The sequence below is a fragment of the Scomber scombrus genome, chromosome 3 (genome assembly GCF_963691925.1).
Source record: "Scomber scombrus chromosome 3, fScoSco1.1, whole genome shotgun sequence".
NCBI lineage: Eukaryota > Metazoa > Chordata > Actinopteri > Scombriformes > Scombridae > Scomber > Scomber scombrus.
In genome coordinates this window covers 34,751,698-34,774,030 of record NC_084972.1, presented here as the reverse complement: position 1 = coordinate 34,774,030, position 22,333 = coordinate 34,751,698, and the positions used below count along the sequence as shown (strand labels likewise).

Genomic DNA, 22,333 nt, shown 5'->3' with positions numbered 1-22,333 from the left:
GGAGGGAGGGAGGGAGGGATGGAGGGAGGAGGGGGGGTAAGTGGGAGTTAGGTGTGGGGGAGTGCAGGTGGAAGATGCACTGGGAGGGAAGTTACATCCACAAAACACACATATGAACCATCATGTTGTACTTTAATTCTCATGAAGTCTTTATTCTGATTAAGTTTATAGTTTAATCTTCATCTAAAAGGTCAGACATCTCACTTAAACAGGCTTTAATCTATTGTTATTAACCCCTTACATACTGTTTGGGTCAAATTTGACTCATTTTGACAATTAACAGCTGTAAAAACCAAAAAATAACAAATGTCTTTTATTTTTTAGAAATGTTGTCTTTTTCTAAAGTGGCCCAAAATGCACAAAAATGCAATTACTTTAAAATGTTATATTTTTGTATAGATGCTACAAATGTTTGTCCATTGAGGCTGTTCTGGGTCAGATTATCTCCGTATCTATTGACATGTGTTTTAGTGAAATGAATAGTTAATAGTTTTAATAAGATAGTAGTTATGAGGATTTCTTTTTATGATGTAGCAGTGAAGACTGATGGCTCTAATGGTTATACAATAAACCCCACAGCTCCATAAAGTTCTGCTCATTTTACCTTTACATATAAAATAACATTTAACCACCAAAAAGAGATGAAAACATGACTAAAAGAGACTTAAATTGACTAAAGAAACCTAAAAACTACCAAAAAGAGACATAAAAATGACTAAGAAACAACCTCCAGTTAGTTTGAGTGACAGCTGCCATCTAGTTACCATGGTAACTTAGAGATGGAGTGACTAAAGAGACTTAAAACTACCAAAAAGAGACATTTCAATCATTATTGCTATGTTATATTTTCATGTCTGAGGTAAAATAGGACATGATGTTGTGTGATAGGAGATGTTTAGTGGTGGAAAAGCTAAAAAAATACACTCTCTCTGCTCTCTGAAACATGAATCAAGGTTTAATCACATTTATTGATCAGTCAGATCGACTATTGATGCTTTCTAAACACATCTGTGGTTCTACATTTGGTAGAGACACTTTTTATGAGGAGAACAAACTGTGAAGAGAGAATATGAACAGTATTTAAGGGCTTGTTTCTCTCAATGATTGACAGTACTGAACATATTTAGCAGTTATTGCTGCACATTAACTCCCCTCCCTATATAGATAGGGCCATTTCTGAAAGTCGGGGGATATGGATAAACTCAGGATATGTATTATTTATTGTGTCAAAGAAAACCTCTCTGAAATCCTTTCTCACAGTACAATAGGAAGTGAGGTTTTGTCTCCATCTCGCTTTATGAAAGTTAAATGGTGAGATGGTACATGGACTGTACTTATATAGAGCTTTTCTAGTCTTTCTGACCACTCAAAGCGCCTTTTACATTACATACTTTATATACTTTATGTAAAGCACATTGAGTTGCCACTGTGTATGAAATGCGCTATATAAATATATATATATAAATAAAACTGCCTTGCCTTGCCTTACATGTCACATTCACCATGGCACCATTGGGCGCAATTTGGGGTTAAGTGTCTTGCTCAAAGACACACCGACATGACTGGAGGAGCTGGGAATCGAACCACCGATCTTCTGATTGGTGGATGACCTGCTTTACCTCTAAGCCTCCCTGGGTCGTCTGTTCTGCCTGTTTCTGTGGCTGTTTCCACTCAGTCTGGTTTGTTATTTTCATTATTGTGCTCTCAGTTTTAATAATTTGACAGAATCCCCCTCATGCCTCATCTTGTGTAAATCCTCACTGTGGACTCGCTTGGATTTAATAAGGTTTAATGTTGATCCTTGACTAAGATATGTGGATATACTTTATGCACAATGCTGTATTATCTCTGAGATCCTTTAAACATTTCTGAAGGGATTAACAGACTTTTTTGCACCAGTAAAAACGTTCATTCTCCTGCGGATGTCATCCAGTTCATAAAGCTCAGCTGCAGGATTCAGGAGTGATTCGTGGACACAGGTGGATGCACAACAAGTCCGTGGAAGTGTGGCTAATCCTGGCTGCTTTGGATCAGTAAATAACGTTAAAAGGAAACTCTTCATCACTTTCTTCAAATTTCTGGCTCACTTTTTGGTTCCCTCTACAAGAAGGGAACAGGCAAAATGGTACCACTTGACGATAAGTCTCCCCTTATAAAGGCTTTTTGAATGGTTTATAATTGGCTTGTTAATTAGGTTGTCAACAGTTTCTGAATCATTGCATAGCAAAAAAGGGTAAAAGATACCAGCTAGTTGCCAAATAGTGATCCTGTATTTATCTGTATTCTCAGCTTTGTCTTCATCAGGCAGCATCGTCTGTTGAGTGGATTCACTTCATGTTTCTGAGCATCCAATAATGAGCATTTATTTGTAAGTTACAAACTATTTTAACACTAAAAGAGAGCCTTAGTGTAAAGTGTGTAAAAGATACAAGATTTACTAATAAATTATTGAAATGTATAAAATGCCAAAGAGGAGCCTTATTGTAAAGAGTAAAACATATCGCCATCAAAGTGACAAAATAGTTAAATGACACAGTATCTATCTGGCTATCTATTCTGCCATTCTTAGGTGTAACTGACTGCTAGTTTGGCAGATAGTCAACAATCTTCCCAGTGAACACAAAGCCGATGTAAAGTTGAGGCTGTTTATTTACATGTGGGTAAAGCTGTAAAACTGGAAATATAGAAAAAAAATGTACTGTTACTATCACAATATGACTTAAGCAACAGAAAACAAAAACACATAGAGCAAACTGCTATCAACAACATATAGTCTGCACAAACTCCATGCAGCTGACCTTTAAGTAATGACACACTTTTAAACAATTATCAGACATGCATTGAAATCAAATATCAAAATAACATAAAACTGCAGGAAAAAACAAGGAATGTGCTTACAAGTATGTATATTCTCCAAGGGTTTGTGGAAAGAAATGGAGATTGAGCTCTCTCACCTCCTGTCTGGCAAACACTGAACAAATCTACAGCAAACTCAATGGATTAAATTTAAACTAAAAAACAATACACAAAACCACCACTAGGTGGCTACAATCTCCACAAGCTGTGGGCAGCACATTATCAATAAGAAACTAAAGAATGAAAAAAAACACACAATCAGAAAATTTATCAGTTCATGTTATATCTGACAAAAATAACTAAAGAAAATTATTGGAATAATGTGACAGAAGCTTCAGGAAGCTGCTGTCTAGGGTTGAGTACCGAGATCGGTACTTTTAATGGTACCGATCGAATTACGTCGGTATTACCAAGTATTGATTGACGTCAAATTACACAGTGCCACATTTTGGCACTTTAAGGCTCATCATCATTCAGCAAAACACACGAGCTGAGCCTATGTCAATGGAATATTATGTCCCGGTCTGTCAGCTCTTTGTTCCATGCTCATGGGGATCCAGTCGTGGTAAATGACGAGAAATCTCATGAACATTATACCAACTAAACTCAGTCAAAGTGCCAAAAACTACACAGATGCAGAGAGCTTCTGAAGCTCTGTTCTGTTCTGTGCAGATCAAATCAGGTATCATTTTGGTTTTTATTTAGACTGAAAACAAACTTTAGTTGGAAAAACTGAACTGAATTATATTTGATAGAGAAATGGTAGTATTGCTTGGAGTATTTTGCTTTTTGGTGGACTGCTCTTCAGACACGTTGGGATTTGGGGTGATTGGGGATTATAACAATGTGCTTAAATATTGAAGCTGAAGCAGCAAAAGCAGCAACGATCTGATGCTGCAAGACTTGCTGGGTGTGGCAGTAAACACTGTCGGTGCCACCAGAGGGCGCCACAACAAATTCATCAGTGTGCCATCATTTATAAGTGTTGGTTCTGTCCTTTTTGTTTTTGGAAATATGTCAAATCTTAAATAAAAAAATTAATAAAAAAAATATAGTTCCTGTAAAGTTTTCACACTAACAGCTGAACAGAACTTCTCCTCTGAATGAGTTTATTTTATAAGCTTCATGCGTCATGATGTTCTGTACTGTACAGATTAAATCACATAAAACCTGTTAATCATTAATCTTTACAGCTGATGGTTGGTGTATTGTTGAACTATGGACTGAAACACACCCTGTGTTACTGTGAAGCTACAACATTTATCAGAAGAGATCTGACAAAGCTCCGCCCCTCACCTGACTCACCTGAGACAAACCAGGAAACAGTTTATTGTTGGTCTCTAAAGAGACACACAGACTGAAAAACAGATCATCGGATTCACCTTCAGACCAAACTAACAACTTCCTCTGAGTGAGTACAGCTACAGGAGAGAAAAGTGGAAAACTAGAACTCTGCTGCTTCAACCTGCTGACTCTCCACACACTGAAGGTGAGTTTGACTAAAAACTGGAGTCACACTGAAAGTACTGTAAAAACCGGTGTATAAGTCTCAGTCTATTTTGGGGAGTGTCATGCTGGGAAAACACTTTTCTATTAAAGACTGGTTTATTTGAATGCACCAGTAGATATTCATTTATAAACAGTGTGACGGGTCAAAGCTGCAGTATGTAGTTATGAGAAAACAAACGAGTACAGCCTCCTTCTTCCTCTTTGCTGCTGCAGCTCTGCCTTCTAAGCTCCTCCCACAGAGGAACCTGCCGTGCACGCTGCACGCATGTGAAGGCTCGTCCTCTCAGTCAGAGAGGAAACCTGTTTGACCAAGTGAGAGCAAAGCAGAAGCTGCATGGTATAGAAGCGCTGCCGAGTGAGAGTATGTGCTGTGTGGGGGAGGGGGGCTGCCAGCAGAATGTATACAGCATCATTGACACTCCTCCGGGCTCTGATTGGTTGTTTTGATTCTTGTAAAATGACCGCTGGTTGGACCCACAGACAGTGGATTTTGTTTCAGCTTATCTGTATCTTATTCTACTGTCAGATCATAATGACAATTTTAGCAAATATTAGCTTAACTGAACTGAACTGGACTGGTTTATTAACTCAGACCGGGTCTAGACCGATTGGTCTAATAAACAGCAACACAGAGCTATAAGGACGTTGTGTTCTCACACACGCTGCATTGATAGTCACACAAACACACACACGCTAGAGCGCAGTCACTCTCTACAGCGCACTCTTACTGGCTCTCTCCAGATTCCGGGAGATTGTGTCTCATTTGTGGGCATCATGGAGCCGCTATCAATATGCGGGACACTCCCGGAAACTTGCAGGAGAGTTGGGATGTCTGCGTTACAGTTTACACTCCCTCGTCGTTGTATTCAACAGCGAAACCGAAATTAACCCACACCAGAGATTTGAATGAAGCCGGTGCGTCTTCAAACTTTTGTCTCTCAACTCTTCTGCTAGTGCTGGCCATGCCTCTCTGGCTACATTCACACCGCAGGCCTTAATGCTCAATTCCGACTCATTGCTCAAATCCGATTTTTTGTTTGGCTGTTCATATTACACTTTTAAATGTGGCCTCCTGAAGTGACCTGCATGCTCAGTTGATCATTAATGACGTCACGCACAGAACAGTGTTTACAGAAGCGAACATGGCAACAGCATCAGCTGGTGAAGTTACTGGTAGTCTCATCTATGGTCTAATGTTAAAAACAGTGTGTGGCGGCAGCTGGCAAATTTGTGAGCCGGTGATGTTAAAAAGGAGGAAGAGGAGAAAGAAAATGAATACTTTAATGATGTCTGGGTTAGGTCTGTCTGTTTAATGTGTGTTGCTCCATAATAACGTCATAGCCTCATTAAATGCGACCTGACTGTTCAGATTGCGGTCACATTCAAAAACATCCGATATGTATCCGATTCAGTATTACATTTGAAATTGGCCTGAATCGGATTTGGAAAATGTCAGATTCAATGCGACTTGTGCTGTTCACATTATCAGAAACAAACAAGATATGGGTCACATTAGAGCGAACAAATCAGATTCAAGTCACTTTTAACTGCAGTGTAAACGTAGCCTTTGTTTTCTTTTTTCCACTTCTGTGTGTGAGCTGCACTTTGAACCCCTCCAGTTACAACAGTGTGAGAGGGGGTGCGTGGGTAGAGGCATAACAGTGATTGAACATTAACTTGCGGGGAGGACTTTTCACCTGCCTGGACCGACAGACAGACAGACACACCCACACACACACACACTGGCCTGTAAAGCATCATTGCAAAATGAATTGCAGAACCTAAAACCTGCGGTCCATAAGGGCGTATTGTTCCGTGCAGAGCCGACCGAACGGTTCAATATTTTACCGAGTGCTCACTGAGTCCCAAAAAACTCTTCATCAGAGCTGTCGCTGTGTGTAAATAGACTACTGCACCTGAGTCACGCTTCAGTCAGTTTGGTCTGTAAATACTGAAACATCACAGCAACTAGTGTCTGAAATACTTCTGATCAACACACTGAATCATTTTTCTGTACAACATTAACGGGTCTATTTTCATTAGCTGCAGACGTTATAGTTCATAGTGTGGACGCTCACATCATTATGTTTAAAGTTATAATTACTGTTATAGTTATTGTTCTTATTGTGGAGCCTTTTACATCCCTATAATCATATCTAGATCCAATCTCTCTCTGTATTTTAAAGGTAAATAGGACACACTGGAAAATAAGACGCACCCATCATTAAATGAAAAAAATATTGCGCTAAAGGTGCGTCTTATACACCAGTGTTTACAGTAAATGTCAGTGAAGCCATGACTGACTGTACTTTCTGTCTGCTGTGTTTCAGCTTCACTCAGAGACTAAATGGCTTCCAGATCAGAGGAGGATCTCTGCTGTCCGGTCTGTCATGAGGTCTTTAGAGATCCTGTTCTTCTGTCATGTAGCCACAGCTTCTGTAAAGACTGTCTGAAGAGCTGGTGGAGAGAGAAACCAACACATGAGTGTCCAGTTTGTAAGAGAAAATCTTCAAAGGATGCACCTCTTAACCTAGCGTTAAAGAACCTGTGTGAGTCCTTCTTACAGCACAGAGATCAGAGAGCTTCAGAGGCTCTCTGCAGTCTGCACTCTGAGAAACTCAAACTCTTCTGTCTGGACCATCAGCAGCCAGTTTGTCATATCTGCAGAGATTCAGAAAAACACACCAACCACACAATCAGACCCATCGATGAAGCTGCACCACAACACAAGAAGGAACTTGAGGAAACTCTGAAGCCCTTAAAGGAGAAGTTAAAGGTTTGTGAAGAAGTTAAAGTGAAGTTTGATCAAACAGCAAAACACATCACGGTCCAGGCCCAACACACAGAGAGGCAGATTAAGGAGCAGTTTAAGAAGCTTCACCAGTGTCTAGAAGAGGAAGAGGAGGCCAGGATGGCTGCTCTGAGGGAGGAAGAGGAGCAGAAGAGTCAGATGATGAAGGAGAAGATGGAGGCTCTGAGCAGAGAGATAGCAGCTCTTTCACACACAGTCAGAGCCACAGAGGAGGAGCTGAGAGCTGAAGACGTCTCATTCCTGAACAACTACAAGGCTGCAGTGGAAAGAGTCCAGCGCTGCCCCCTGCTGGATGATCCACAGCTGCCCTCAGGAGCTCTGATAGACCAGGCCAAACACCTGGGCAACCTGGCCTTCAACATCTGGAACAACATGAAGGAGATGGTCTCCTACACTCCTGTCATTCTGGATCCAAACACTGCTCATCCACAACTCATCCTGTCTGAAGATCTGACCAGTGTGAGATATGAAGAAGAGATACAGCAGCTTCCTGATAATCCAGAGAGGTTTGACTTCTTCTCCTATTCTGTCCTGGGCTCTGAGGGCTTTAACTCAGGGACTCACAGCTGGGATGTCGAGGTTGGAGACAGTAAATGCTGGTTAGTGGGTGTGTTATCAGAGTCGGTTCAGAGGAAGGGAGACATACAGTCTGGATTATGGACAATATTGTTCTATAATGATAAATACTCAGCATATTCACCATCAGCTCCCCTCACTGTTCTCCCAGTGAAGGAGAAGTTCCAGAGGATCAGAGTGAATCTGGACTGGAACAGAGGAAATCTGTCGTTCTCTGATCCTGATACTAACACACACATACACACCTTCACACACACTTTCACTGACACACTGTTTCCATACATTGACACTGAGGATAAACTAACACTGAAGATTTCTCCATTGAAGTTCTCTGTGACTGAAATCACAGCAGTTAGAGATGATGGTGATGATGTTGATGATGATGGTGATTATGATGATCGTTATGATGATCGTTATGATGATGATGATGATCGTTATGATGATGATGATCGTTATGATGATGATTATGATCGTTATGATGATGATGATCGTTATGATGATGATGTTGATCGTTATGATGATGATCGTTATGATGATGATGTTGATCGTTATGATGATGATCGTTATGATGATGATGATGTTGATCGTTATGGTGATTATGATGATCGTTATGATGGTGATGATGGTGACAATTGATGATGATGGTGATGATGTTGATGATTATTATGATCATTATGATGATGATGTTGATCGTTATGATGATGATGTTGATCGTTATGATGATTATGATGATCATTTTGATGGTGATGATGGTGACAATTGATGATGATGATGATGACTATTGATGATGATGATGATGATGATATTTACTCTTATTTACCTCTCAAAGGGAAAAGTTGCTGAATTTATTTCAGTTTTAAGTTTTTTTTATTGATACTGTGTCTTTTAAATTTCTTAAATGTTTTCTGAAGTTTTCTTTGTGTTAAGCCAATAATCAATGACTGCATGTTGAACTGTATTTTAAACTCTAGTTCAGATTAAAACAAGTTTGCAAACATTAAACATACATTTCTGTTTAATTACATAAACTGTATGTAATCATTTAAATATTTGTAACATTTTCCATTTGATGTAATAAAATCTAAATTATCAGTTTTTCATCAGTTGTCATTTAATCAGAAGAGGGTTTTATTTAGTTGAAGGGAAGTTGAAGCTGCTTAAGAACAGAGACCAATGAGCAGGGAATTAAGTTAAACAGGAACTGAGACACTTAGCAGAGTGCAGGTTAAGATAAGTTCTTGTGATCAGTCCAAATGAAGGAAGGTACCTCTGATTGGCTGCAATGAATGGGGACGTACCTGTGGCTGAGCTAGTGAGGGAGTTGGTTTCCATTGTTTGTTGAGTGGATTCTCTTCATGTTTCTTAGCTTCCAATTATGAGCATTTATTTATGAGTTACAAACAACTTTAACTCTAAAAAGGACCCTTATTGTAAAGTGTCTAAAAGACATCACCATTTATTAACGAATTATTAACATTCATAAATAAAAAGTTCAGTATTTCATGTCAAAAACCGTAAATGTTAATATTAGTAACTCATAAATAAAGCTCTGTTCTGTGCAGTTAAAATCAGATATCATTTTGGTTTCAATTTAAACTGAAAACAAACTTTAGTTGGCAAAGCTGACCTGAAGTGAATTATATTTGAAAGGGAAAATTGGTAATAGATGTTTCAGTTGGAGTATTTAATTTTTTTCGTGGACTGTTCTTCAGACATTTTGGGATTTCAGGGATTATAAGAATGTGCTCAAATATATGAATATTTTTGCCTTAAGATTTTGTGTTGGTACCAGGCGGGGAGTTCCGGTCCTCTGAAATGATGCCAACGTGGAAGTAACTTAAAACTGCATTCTATCATAAGGCCACCAGGGGGCGACCGTTTTGGTGTCAAAAGAACTTCCGTCTCTATACAAATCAATGGAGAATTCACCAACTTCTCACTTGATTTCTAACCTCAGTAAACGTTTTCAAAATGTGTTTATGGTCTCAATCGCTAGTTTAAAGCCTTCTTCAATGCAGTATGATGTTCATTTGGGACATTTTGGCCTCCCTGATTTTATATGTGACGATAAAGCAGGGTATGCATTAGGGCGTGGCTACGTGGTGATTGACAGGTTGATTGGTTAACAGGTTCAGGAGGGCACCTCATGCTCCTCCTGATGCCCAAATAAGTAGAATCCCTGTTTTTATTTTTCCCAGCATGCACCGGAAATTTTCAAGATGGCGCTGCTCAGATCCGATACTATTGGCCTCCGAGCAGCAGTCCACAAACCAATGGGTGAAGTCATGGATGTTACGTCCATTTCTTATATACAGTCTATGGTTGGTACATGTTTGTGTTCATGTTCATTCAGTGTGAAGGGAGTAAGTTAAGTATTGTTGCTTCAGTCTGCATCCTTTGTAAACTGACTAAACTATTGACTGAGTACAAAATGCAGCAGAGAGACCTGACTGGCTCCTTAAAAACACAAAAAGTCAAACTGTCAGAAACTGAAGCAGCAAAAGCAGCAACGATCTGATGCTGCAAGACTTGCTGGGTGTGGCAGTAAACACTGTCGGTGCCACCAGAGGGCGCCACAACAAGTTCATCAGTGTGCCGTCATTTCTTATTAGTGTCGGTACTATCCTTTCTGTTGTTGGTAATATGTCAAATCTTAAATAAATCATCCAGAACAATATTCTCTCCTTTGTGTTTCCCAAGTTCCTGAAAAGTTTTCACACTAACAGCTGAACAGAACTTCTCCTCTGAATGAGAGTTTATTTTATCAGCTTCATGCGTCATGATGTTCTGTACTTTAGACATAAAATCACATAAAACCTGTTAGTCATTAATCTTTACAGCTGATGGTTGGTGTATTGTTGAACTTTGGACTGAAACACACCCTGTGTTACTGTGAAGCTACAACATTTATCAGAAGAGATCTGACAAAGCTTGTTGGTCTCTAAAGAGACACACAGACTGAAAAACAGAGCATCAGATTCACCTTCAGACCAAACTAACAACTTCCTCTGAGTGAGTACAGCTACAGGAGAGAAAAGTGGAAAACTAGAACTCTGCTGCTTCAACCTGCTGACTCTCCACACACTGAAGGTGAGTTTGACTAAAAACTGGAGTCACACTGAAAGTACTGTAAAAACCGGTGTATAAGTCTCAGTCTATTTTGGGGAGTGTCATGCTGGGAAAAACACTTTTCTATTAAAGACTGGTTTATTTGAATGCACCAGTAGATATTCATTTATAAACAGTGTGACGGGTTAAAGCTGCAGTATGTAGTTATGAGAAAACAAATGAGTACAGCCTCCTTCTTCCTCTTTGCCACAGCTCTGCCTTCTAAGCTCCTCCCACAGAGGAACCTGCCGTGCACGCTGCACGCATGTGAAGGCTCGTCCTCACAGTCAGAGAGGAAACCTGTTAGACCGAGTGAGAGCACAGCAGACACTGATTGGTTTTGACTCGGGAGCGATGGATTCTTGCGAATCACATCACCACCACTGGTTTCGTCTCAGCTTATCTGTATTTTATTCTACTGTCAGATCATAATGACAATTTTAGAAAATATAACACAAAAATAGTTACAGACATCAGCTTTAATTGTTAATGGTCTGGTAATGATTAGCTTAACTGAACTGGACCGGTTTATTAACTCAGACCGGGTTCAGTTAGGCTGAGTTTAAATTAAACCTTTTAAAAGAACACAGTAACTTTATATATTTAGTACAGTGTGTAGCAGTGTGCTCACTGAGTCCCAACAACTCTTCATCAGAGCTGTCACTGTGTGTAAATAGACTACTGCACCTGAGTCACGCTTCAGTCAGTTTGGTCTGTAAACACTGAAACATCACAGCAACTAGTGTCTGAAATACTTCTGATCAACACACTGAATCATTTCTCTGTCCAACATATACAGCATTAACGGGTCTATTTTCATTAGCTGCAGACATCTCTTTTTATAGGACTCTATAGTTCATAGTGTGGACGCTCACATCATTATGTTTAAAATTATAATTATTGTTATAGTTATTGTTCTTATTGTGGAGCCTTTTACATCCCTATAATCACATCCAGATCCAACTTCGCTCTGTATTTTAAAGGTGAATAGGAAAATAAGACGCACCCCTCATTAAATGAAAAAAAATACTGCGTTACAGTTGCGTCTTATACACCAGTTTTTACGGTAAATGTCAGTGAAGTTAGTAGAGGAGGGAGGGGAGCCATGACTGACTGTACTTTCTGTCTGCTGTGTTTTCAGCTTCACTCAGAGACTAAATGGCTTCCAGATCAGAGGAGGATCTCTGCTGTCCGGTCTGTCATGAGGTCTTTAGAGATCCTGTTCTTCTGTCATGTAGCCACAGCTTCTGTAAAGACTGTCTGAAGAGCTGGTGGAGAGAGAAACCAACACATGAGTGTCCTGTTTGTAAGAGAAGATCTTCAAAGGAACATCCACCGTGTAACCTGGTGTTAAAGAACCTGTGTGAGTCCTTCTTACAGGACAGAGATCAGAGAGCTTCAGAGGCTCTCTGCAGTCTGCACTCTGAGAAACTCAAACTCTTCTGTCTGGACCATCAGCAGCCAGTGTGTCTCATCTGCAGAGATTCAGAAAAACACACCAACCACACAATCAGACCCATCGATGAAGCTGCACCACAACACAAGAAGGAACTTGAGGAAAATCTGAAGCCCTTAAAGGAGAAGTTAAAGGTTTGTGAAGAAGTTAAAGTGAAGTTTGATCAAACATCAAAACACATTAAGGTCCAGGCCCAACACACAGAGAGGCAGATTAAGGAGCAGTTTAAGAAGCTTCACCAGTTTCTAGAAGAGGAAGAGGAGGCCAGGATGGCTGCTCTGAGGAAGGAAGAAGGGCAGAAGAGTCAGATGATGAAGGAGAAGATGGAGGCTCTGAGCAGAGAGATAGCAGCTCTTTCACACACAGTCAGAGCCACAGAGGAGGAGCTGAGAGCTGAAGACGTCTCATTCCTGAACAACTACAAGGCTGCAGTGGAAAGAGTCCAGCGCTGCCCCCTGCTGGATGATCCACAGCTGCCCTCAGGAGCTCTGATAGACCAGGCCAAACACCTGGGCAACCTGGCCTTCAACATCTGGAACAACATGAAGGAGATGGTCTCCTACACTCCTGTCATTCTGGATCCAAACACTGCTCATCCAGGACTCATCCTGTCTGAAGATCTGACCAGTGTGATACGAGGAGTAGAGAGACAGCAGCTTCCTGATAATCCAGAGAGGTTTGATTATTACATCTCTGTCCTGGGCTCTGAGGGCTTTAACTCAGGGATTCACAGCTGGGATGTCGAGGTTGGAGACAGTAAATACTGGTCAGTGGGTGTGTTATCAGAGTCTGGTCAGAGGAAGGGAGTCATACAGTCTGGATTACGGAGAATAAGGTTCTGTGATGATGAATACTCAGCATATTCACCACCAGCTCCAGACACTATTCTCCCAGTGAAGAAGAAGTTCCAGAGGATCAGAGTGAATCTGGACTGGAACAGAGGAAATCTGTCGTTCTCTGATCCTGATACTAACACACACATACACACCTTCACACACACTTTCACTGACAAACTGTTTCCATTCATTTACACTAGGGATAACCTGAAGATTTCTCCACTGAAGGTCTCTGTTACAGTGAATCACAACAGTTAGAGATGATTAGGGGTGGGTATTGGCATGAACCTCACGATACGATACATATCACGATATTGCGATTTAAAGAGTTTATGTATTTCAGATTATATTGATCAGAGGACAAATTGAGTGAAAACCATTTCGTTCATAACAGCTATTTTTTATTTCAATGAATGAAACATTAACAATATTTTTTTTTATTTCTTATTTCTTACAGCTGAAACACTGAGCTGAAAACTGAAATAAAGTGCACAGTAGTTTTTCACAGTATGATATCTGAACTGAAGTTCAAATGAAAATAAAATACCTATGTGCATGCAGTAAAAAAGTATAAGAAAATAAAGTGCAGAATAGCCCTTTTGTTCCTCTAATCAAAATAAATGATGAAGTAAAAAAAACATAAACATTCTGAAATGAAAAAAACTTGTACTTCACTTGGTTTAACCGCTTTCTTCACCTCTTCATACATCGCGGGTACAGCTGTGTCCACCATGTACCCTCGTTGTGGTATCTTGTAACGTGGCTCTAAAGTGTGCAGCATCCACCTGAATCCAGCATTATCAACGACGCTATAAGGGCGTAAATCCTTACAGATAAAGTGCACAATCGCCTCTGTTATGCGCTGTGCGCGAGGTGAGGTGGAGGGCAAAAAGTTGTGCAGCGTCGTCTTGCTCGGTTGAGGTTTTGGCGGCTGCTTCAACACCTCAGCGTGGTGTCTCAAGAGATGAACTCGCAAGTTTGTTGTGTTTCCACAATATTTTACCCGCGCAAAACAAATTCTACAGACAGCGTTGTCTTTGTCGAGCTCCCTTTTTCTTTGTTTTTCATTTGGAAGCCGAAGTGCTTCCACACGTTGGCTTTAAATTGCGGTGGTGTTATCAAGTTATTAGCCATTTTGATCGTAAATAAGCAGCTTCCTCTAGCACAGAAATGCATGCACCACACAGCAGAGTGGCTCTTAGGCGCCATCTACCGGACTGGAGGCAAAGAAACCCTACTGTATTCACAGCGCATCTTAACACCAATCAATCATTATTTTAACAAAGTATCGATATTTGGAGTGGAACAAATCGATATTTTATCGGCCAGCAAAGTATCGCGATATATTGCCGTATCGATTTTTTTACCCACCCCTAGAGATGATGATGATTTATTAACTCAGACCGGGTTCAGTTAGGCTGAGTTTAAATTAAACCTTTTAATAGAACACAGTAACTTTATATATTTAATACAGTGTGTAGCTGTGTGCTCACTGAGTCCCAACAACTCTTCATCAGAGCTGTCACTGTGTGTAAATAGACTACTGCACCTGAGTCACGCTTCAGTCAGTTTGGTCTGTAAACACTGAAACATCACAGCAACTAGTGTCTGAAATACTTCTGATCAACACACTGAATCATTTTTCTGTACAACATATACAGCATTAACGGGTCATCAATAGTCTATTTTCATTAGCTATAGACACAGCTGTTTATAAGACGTTACTGTTATAGTTATAGTTTTTATTGTGGAGCCTTTTACAGACCTATGATCATATCCAGATCCAACCTCTCTCTGTATTTTAAAGGTGAATAGGACACACTTTAAATGAAACAAAATATTGCGTTACAGGTGCGTCTTATACACCAGTTTTTACGGTAAATGTCAGTGAAGTTAGTAGAGGAGGGAGGGGAGCCATGACTGACTGTACTTTCTGTCTGCTGTGTTCTCAGCTTCACTCAGAGACTAAATGGCTTCCAGATCAGAGGAGGATCTCTGCTGTCCGGTCTGTCATGAGGTCTTTAAAGATCCCAGGGCTCTAAACTTTTTTCACTGGTTGCACTGGTGCGCCTAACTTTTTTTCTTAGGTGCACAAGCACAAAAGTTAGGTGCACCCAAATTTTCGACCATATCGCATTCAACACCGCAGTTTTACAGGTTTACGTTTTTTAAATAGCTGTCCATATAGGCGATATTGACTTGTAAATGATTAACTAACAATCGGGTCAACATAAAGTTCTTTATTTGAACAATTCCACAAGAAAGGTAACTTCACTGAAAAGTTCTGGTGCTTAAAGTGCTTCACTGAGCTGAAATTTAAACTTAAAACATCTCAAGATAAATGAAATAGTCATTGTTATGAGATTTCTCATTATAATGAGATAGTTTCTCATTGTTATAGGATAGTTTCTTATTATTTTCAGATAGTTTCTCATTATAATGATTTACAGGTTCTTTTTTTTCATCACAGTGTGATACAGAGTCGATCGTATGTGACTCATTATTTGATGCCGTCTCCTGATTAGGGCTTGACATAACCTGGGAGGTTGATGGCTTCGTGTCAGAGCTTTCGTTATGATTTTCGGACGGATCAGGCCTTAACTTAACATTCTTAACTAAAAAGTTGTCAATCGTTCTTTTCATCTTGTCACTCTCTCTGTCTGACTGCAGCACACGCATTGACCACGGCCAATCAGAGGGGGGTCCCACCCTTCACTATCTCTGATTGGTTTAGACCATGATATGGGCCTAATGTGTGTCTGTTGTTGAAGGTTGAACCACAGGGAGACTTTCAGAGTTGCAGAGATTTTTTTTTTTCAAATAGCTACACACACACACACACACACACACAAATATGAATATATAAATATACTCTACATGTAAAATACTGATATTAAATCAAGTTTTGATGTATTAACTTGTAATTGTTTCCATTGGTTCAGATTGTTTGGTATTTGTTGGGTTAGGGTTAGGGTTTGTGGATCTCTTGCATGTCATCTGCATCATTTTGTACAAGAAACTAAACATTTGTGACAGTTTTTAGTTCAATCTTGTTGTAACATTGGCTCAAAATAACAGATTGTCAAAGTTAACCTGATGTTGTGTTGGTGCTTTATTTCTCAAACTTTAACACAGTGATTTTTAGTGTGGAAGCACATGTTGTTGAGTTTTGTATTATTGTGTTTTGTGCAGTTAAATGTGTATTTTACTGTTTGAGTTTTATGTATTTTTAAAGTCCATCTACTGATATGAACTGTAATGTAATATTGGAATTCAGCGTTATATAAATAAAGATTGATTGATTGATTGATTGATTGATTGATTGATTGATGAATGTCATTTTTAGTAGATAGAGCTGCTGTCAGTGACAGTGAGAAAAGTCTTCAGGACATTTGAAGGCTGTAGTCACTGAATGATTTCTGTGTGAAAACAATGCAAACGTGTCACAGTTTGATCCATAATTGTTGCTGTTGAGTCGACTGTGAAAGAGTTTGAACATGTGGACTCAGTATTGATCCCTGCAGGTAACCAACAGTACTGAAATCATCTCTCTTTAAACTTTAACCAGGAGTCTCTTTTAACAAAGTGTTTATTTGACAAAACAAAGAATTATACGCAGCTGCAGACTTGGGCTACTTCGCTCGATAGTTCTGTAGAAGAAGCCTTGAATATGGATTTTTAATTCCTTATATACCTTACTGTTTGGGTGATGCTATGTGCCACCTCCTCATTGGCCCACACTGGATGCTTTTGTCCTACTTTGGGTGTTTTCCATATCATAGGTGGACGTGTCATATGCTTTAAGTTTTTTGTTGACTCAGGTCTGAGATCTGTCAAAATAGATAATGTGTTTGGTGCCAGTTCCTCTTAATTAGCCCACAGGAACCCTAAATCCTCCTGATATGCATAAACTGTCCTGCTACTTGTCTCGCATTGTTTACTTTCTTCCTCCTTGGTATCGGCTATTGTGGCTTTCTGCACTTACAGAAAGGGGAAACATACTTTCACTTCAGTATCCTAGGGTTGAATTTAAGGTCTCAGTCCCCTCTGTGAACCTTTAGAGTCAGTGATTCACAGCATCACTTCAAACCACAATAACCACTCTGTCTGACTCTACATTTTTTGATGAGATAAGCAAACTTATTAGTATTACATTATGTCTGATTAAAGTTGATTAGCAAAAAGGGTACAAAACCTCACAATAATAAAGTTACCAAATATTACTGTAAAATCTTTGTCAACTAAAACACACATTGTTTTACTGTTGTAGTAACCAGCTTCAAAATACACTTCACCAGTAACTACAACACTATTTTAAGCTGATTTTGTTGCCTTTTCTCTTTTACTGGTCTTTTATTTCTCAAACTTTAACACATTTGTAGGTGACATGTTGTTACAGTCTGACTTTAGTTCTGTTTATTCAATTATTTTATAAACTGAAAACTAAACTCACTCGTCTGGTGCACATGGCCATAGCCCAGAGGATAGTGACTGAGCCATCCCATCTTCTTCATTTAGAATATGAGCTCGTACCCTCGGCCAGACGATATAGACTCTAACTGCAAACTCAACCGTTTTAAGAATTTATTTGTTCTAACATCCATCAAACTCCTAAATAATGCTGCTTAAGACCGAAGATTGTGCAATAATTTAAAGTGCTTTTATTATTTAGTATTTCTATGTTTTATTGATGCGTCCAAAGGATTTGATAGAATTAATCACAAGAAATAGTTTGTAAAATTGTTAGATAGAGGTACCCCTACATTTGGTATGCCCATCAAACGTTTCAGGTGAAATGGGACAATGTTGTTTCTGGTCCATTCTGTGTTAGTAACGGAGTGCGACAAGGAGGAATTTTATCTCCTATTTTATACACTGTTTATATGGATGAATTATCAAATCAGTTAAATAGGCTAAAAACTGGTTGTCTTGTGGGCAACACTATAGTTAATCATCTTATGTATGCAGACGACCTGGTCTTGCTCTGTCCACATAGTGCTGGGCTGCAGCAGATGTTGAAGGTGTGCTCTCAATATGGCCTTGATTATGACATAAAGTATAACTCTAAGAAAAGCCACATTATGATAGTTAGAAGCACTGGGGACAAGAAATCTACTTTCCCAACCTTTTATTTGTCTGACAGTCCTCTTGCTGTGTGTGAGGAAATTATATACCTAGGTCATGTCATATCCGATGACTGGACGGATGACAAAGACATCCATCAACAGCTCTGTAAAATGTATTCTCAAGCTAACATGCTTATAAAGAAGTTTTCTATGTGCTCTGACTCTGTGAAGTGTTCCCTGTTCAGAACCTATATCACATTTTATTCGGCCCAATTGTGGTCTAACTATAAGAAAAAGAGTACGCAGAGGCTCAAGGTTGCATAAAATGATGCGATGACGCTGCTACTCTGTGTTCCTAGGTGGCACAGTGCCAGTCAATTGTTTGTGTCCTCTAGAGTGCCAACATGTGAGGCACTCTTAAGACAGCTGATGTTTAGTTTTATGTGTCGCCTGGACAAGTCAGAGAACCACATAATGGAAACCCTAATCAGCCTTCTGAAAAGCTGTTATAGATTCACATCTAGGCTAAGACAGCATTGGTGCAATAGCTTGTATATTTTATAATATGCATATTTTTTGTATTCTTATTGAATCTCTCTTTTTTATATTATTTTTACTGTATATTGTGTTAAATGGGCCTGTGTCTGCAATAAAGTTTATTATTATATTATGGTGATCTTTTAGCTTTTAGGCTCTGTCCTTGGCCCCCTCCTGTTCATTATTTATCTTCTGCCTCTTGGTCATATTCTCAGGAAATTTGACATTCAATTCCACCGTTACGCTGATGATACCCAACTCTATCTTTCCACTAAGCCTTCTTCCACTCTGCCACCCATCGCCCTATCGGACTGCTTACTGGATATTAAATCATGGCTCTCACTCAACTTTCTTAAACTCAACGGCGAAAAAACTGAGGTCCTCCTCATTGGTACGAGATCTACCCTAGCAACACTCAACACTTTCTCCAAGTCCATCAACAATTCCACTGTTCCTACATCCCCTCAGGTAAAGAGCCTGGGTGTTATCCTGGACAGCACATTATCTTTCGAAGCCCACATCAATAACGTTACTCGGACTGCATACTTCCATCTACGTAACATCAACCGTCTCCGTCCCTCACTTTCACCAACCTGCACCGCTATCCTGGTAAACACCCTGATCATATCCCGTCTGGACTACTGTAACGCTCTCCTCTTTGGTCTTCCTCTGAAATCTCTTGACAAACTCCAGCTGGTACAGAACGCAGCCGCCTGTATCATAACCAGAACTCCCTCTATTGAACACATCACTCCTGCCCCGCAGCAACTTCATTGGCTCCCTATCAAATCCCGCATTGACTTTAAGATTCTACTCCTCACTTACAAGATCCTTCACAACCTGGCACCATCATATCTCTCTGAACTGATTCACATCTACACACCCTCCCGAACTCTCCGATCCTCCTCCGCCAACCAGCTCTTTGCCCCATCTGCCAACTTAACTACCATCATGGGGTCAAGAGCTTTCAGCCGATCTGCCCTCCGCCTTTGGAGCTCTCTCCCACCAGACATTCACACTTCTGACTGTCTCCACCTTTAAATCCCGCCTGAAAACACACCTATTCAGAGCTGCATACTCTGTCTCACACTAACTATGCAATCACGTTCTTGTTTATTTGTTGCACTGATGCACTTTATAGTCACATTCATATTTATTTCTTCATCTTTGCACTAAATGTTACCTGATTTTTATTGTTTGATGTACTGTTGTTGTGTTTTATGTGCCTTGTAAGGTGTCTGAGATCTGTCAAAATAGATCATGTGTTTGGCGCCAGTTCCTCTTAATTAGCCCACAGGAACCCTAAATCCACCTGTGAAACAATTGATATGCATAAACTGTCCTGCTACTTGTCTCGCATTGTTTACTTTCTTCCTCCTTCGTATCGGCTATCGTGGCTTTCCGCACTTACAGAAAGGGGAAACATACTTTCACTTCAGTATCCTAGGGTTGAATTTAAGGTCTCAGTCCCCTCTGTGAACCTTTAGAGTCAGTGATTCACAGCATCACTTCAAACCACAATAACCACTCTGTCTGACTACATTTTTTGATGAGATAAGCAAACTTATTAGTATTACATTATGTCTGATTAAAGTTGATTAGCAAAAAGGGTACAAAACCTCACAATAATAAAGTTACCAAATATTACTGTAAAATCTTTGTCAACTAAAACAAACATTGTTTTACTGTTGTAGTAAACAGCTTCAAAATACACTTCACCAGTAACTACAACACTATTTTGAGCTGATTTTGTTGTCTTTTATTTCTCAAACTTTAACACATTTGTAGGTGACATGTTGTTACAGTCTGACTTTAGTTCTGTTTATTCAACCTCTTTTATCAACTCAAACCTTTTGTTAAACACTTCTGTAAATACTTTTCTCTTCTTTGGGTGAATAAAATCCTCTTTCTTAGAAAACTACCTTGTGTCTGTCAGTTCAGTCAGAAACACACATGATGGAACTTCATAATAACTCACATTGACTCAAATACAAACAGACACATGACAGCATCATGAATATTAGCTGCACCACATCTTTAAATTACATTATTATGTCTCCCTCATGTAAAAATGACTGTTTCCAAACTAGCTGTGATGAAAAACAGGACTTAAATACAAACTAAACCGATGAAACAACAAGGAACAGGTCGAGATACACAAGAGCAGACTGGGAGCTGATTGGCTGAGGAACACACAGGGAGCAGAGCAGCACTAACGAGGCAAATGCAGAGCAGGTGAGGAAGGAAACACACACACACACACACACACACACACACACACACACACACACACACACACACAGACACACACACACATATGAATAGGAATATATAAATATATTCTACATGTAAAATACTGATATTAAATCAAGTTTTGATGTATTAACTTGTAATTGTTGTACATTGGTTCAGATTGTTTGGTATTTGTTGGGTATGGGTTAGGGTTAGGGTTTGTGGATCTCTTGCATGTCATCTGCATCATTTTGTACAAGAAACTAAACATTTGTGACAGTTTTTAGTTCAATCTTGTTGTAACATTTGCTCAAAATAACAGATTGCCAAAGTTAACCTGATGTTGTGTTGGTGCTTTATTTCTCAAACTTTAACACAGTGACTTTAAGTGTGTAATCACATGTATTGTTGAGTTTTTGTGGTTAAATGTGTATTTACTGTTGAGTTTTATGTATTTTTAAAGTCCATCTACTGATATCAACTGTAATGTAATCTTGGAATTCAGCGTTATATTAATAAAGATCGATTGATTGTTTGATTGATTGATTGATGAATGTCATTTTTAGTAGAAAGAGCTGCTGTCAGTGACAGTGAGAAAAGTCTTCAGGACATTTGAAGGCTGTAGTCACTGAATGCTTTCTGTGTGAAAACAATGCAAACGTGTCACAGTTTGATCCATAATTGTTGCTGTTGAGTCGACTGTGAAAGAGTTTGAACATGTGGACTCAGTATTGATCCCTGCAGGTAACCAACAGTACTGAAATCATCTCTCTTTAAACTTTAACCAGGAGTCTCTTTTAACAACTTCTACACACCAATCTGCTGTTACATCTACCAGTAATACTGCCGTGTTCAAAATTTGAAGAAAGCGATGCAGTCGATGTTTGAGAGTTCAAAAGTCAAAGTGTTTATTTGACAAAACAAAGAATTATACGCAGCTGCAGACTTGGTCTACTTCGCTCGATAGTTCTGTAGAAGAAGCCTTGAATATGCATTTTTAATTCCTTATATACCTTACTGTTTGGGTGATGCTATGTGCCACCTCCTCATTGGCCCACACTGGATGCTTTTGTCCTACTTTGGGTGTTTTCCATATCATAGGTGGACGTGTCATATGCTTTAAGTTTTTTGTTGACTCAGGTCTGAGATCTGTCAAAATAGATAATGTGTTTGGTGGCAGTTCCTCTTAATTAGCCCACAGGAACCCTAAATCCACCTTTGAAACAATTGATATGCATAAACTGTCCTGCTACTTGTCTCGCATTGTTAACTTTCTTCCTCCTTGGTATCGGCTATCGTGGCCTTCTGCACTTACTGAAAGGGGAAACATACTTTCACTTCAGTA

At 39.5% G+C, this 22,333-nt stretch overlaps 2 protein-coding genes across 2 annotated transcripts; both read left to right on the top strand.

Annotated features, from left to right (window-relative positions):
* Window positions 1-6,703: 6,703 nt before the first annotated feature.
* On the top strand, window positions 6,704-11,205 carry LOC133976733 (E3 ubiquitin-protein ligase TRIM39-like). The gene is made up of 2 exons (XM_062414937.1): window positions 6,704-8,186; window positions 11,075-11,205. The coding sequence occupies exons 1-2, from the start codon at window positions 6,713-6,715 to the stop codon at window positions 11,203-11,205; spliced, it is 1,605 nt and encodes a 534-aa protein (XP_062270921.1). The 5' UTR covers window positions 6,704-6,712.
* Window positions 11,206-11,998: 793 nt separating this feature from the next.
* On the top strand, window positions 11,999-13,411 carry LOC133977509 (nuclear factor 7, ovary-like). The gene has a single exon (XM_062415689.1). The coding sequence runs from the start codon at window positions 12,020-12,022 to the stop codon at window positions 13,409-13,411; it is 1,392 nt and encodes a 463-aa protein (XP_062271673.1). The 5' UTR covers window positions 11,999-12,019.
* The last annotated feature ends 8,922 nt before the right edge of the window (window positions 13,412-22,333 follow it).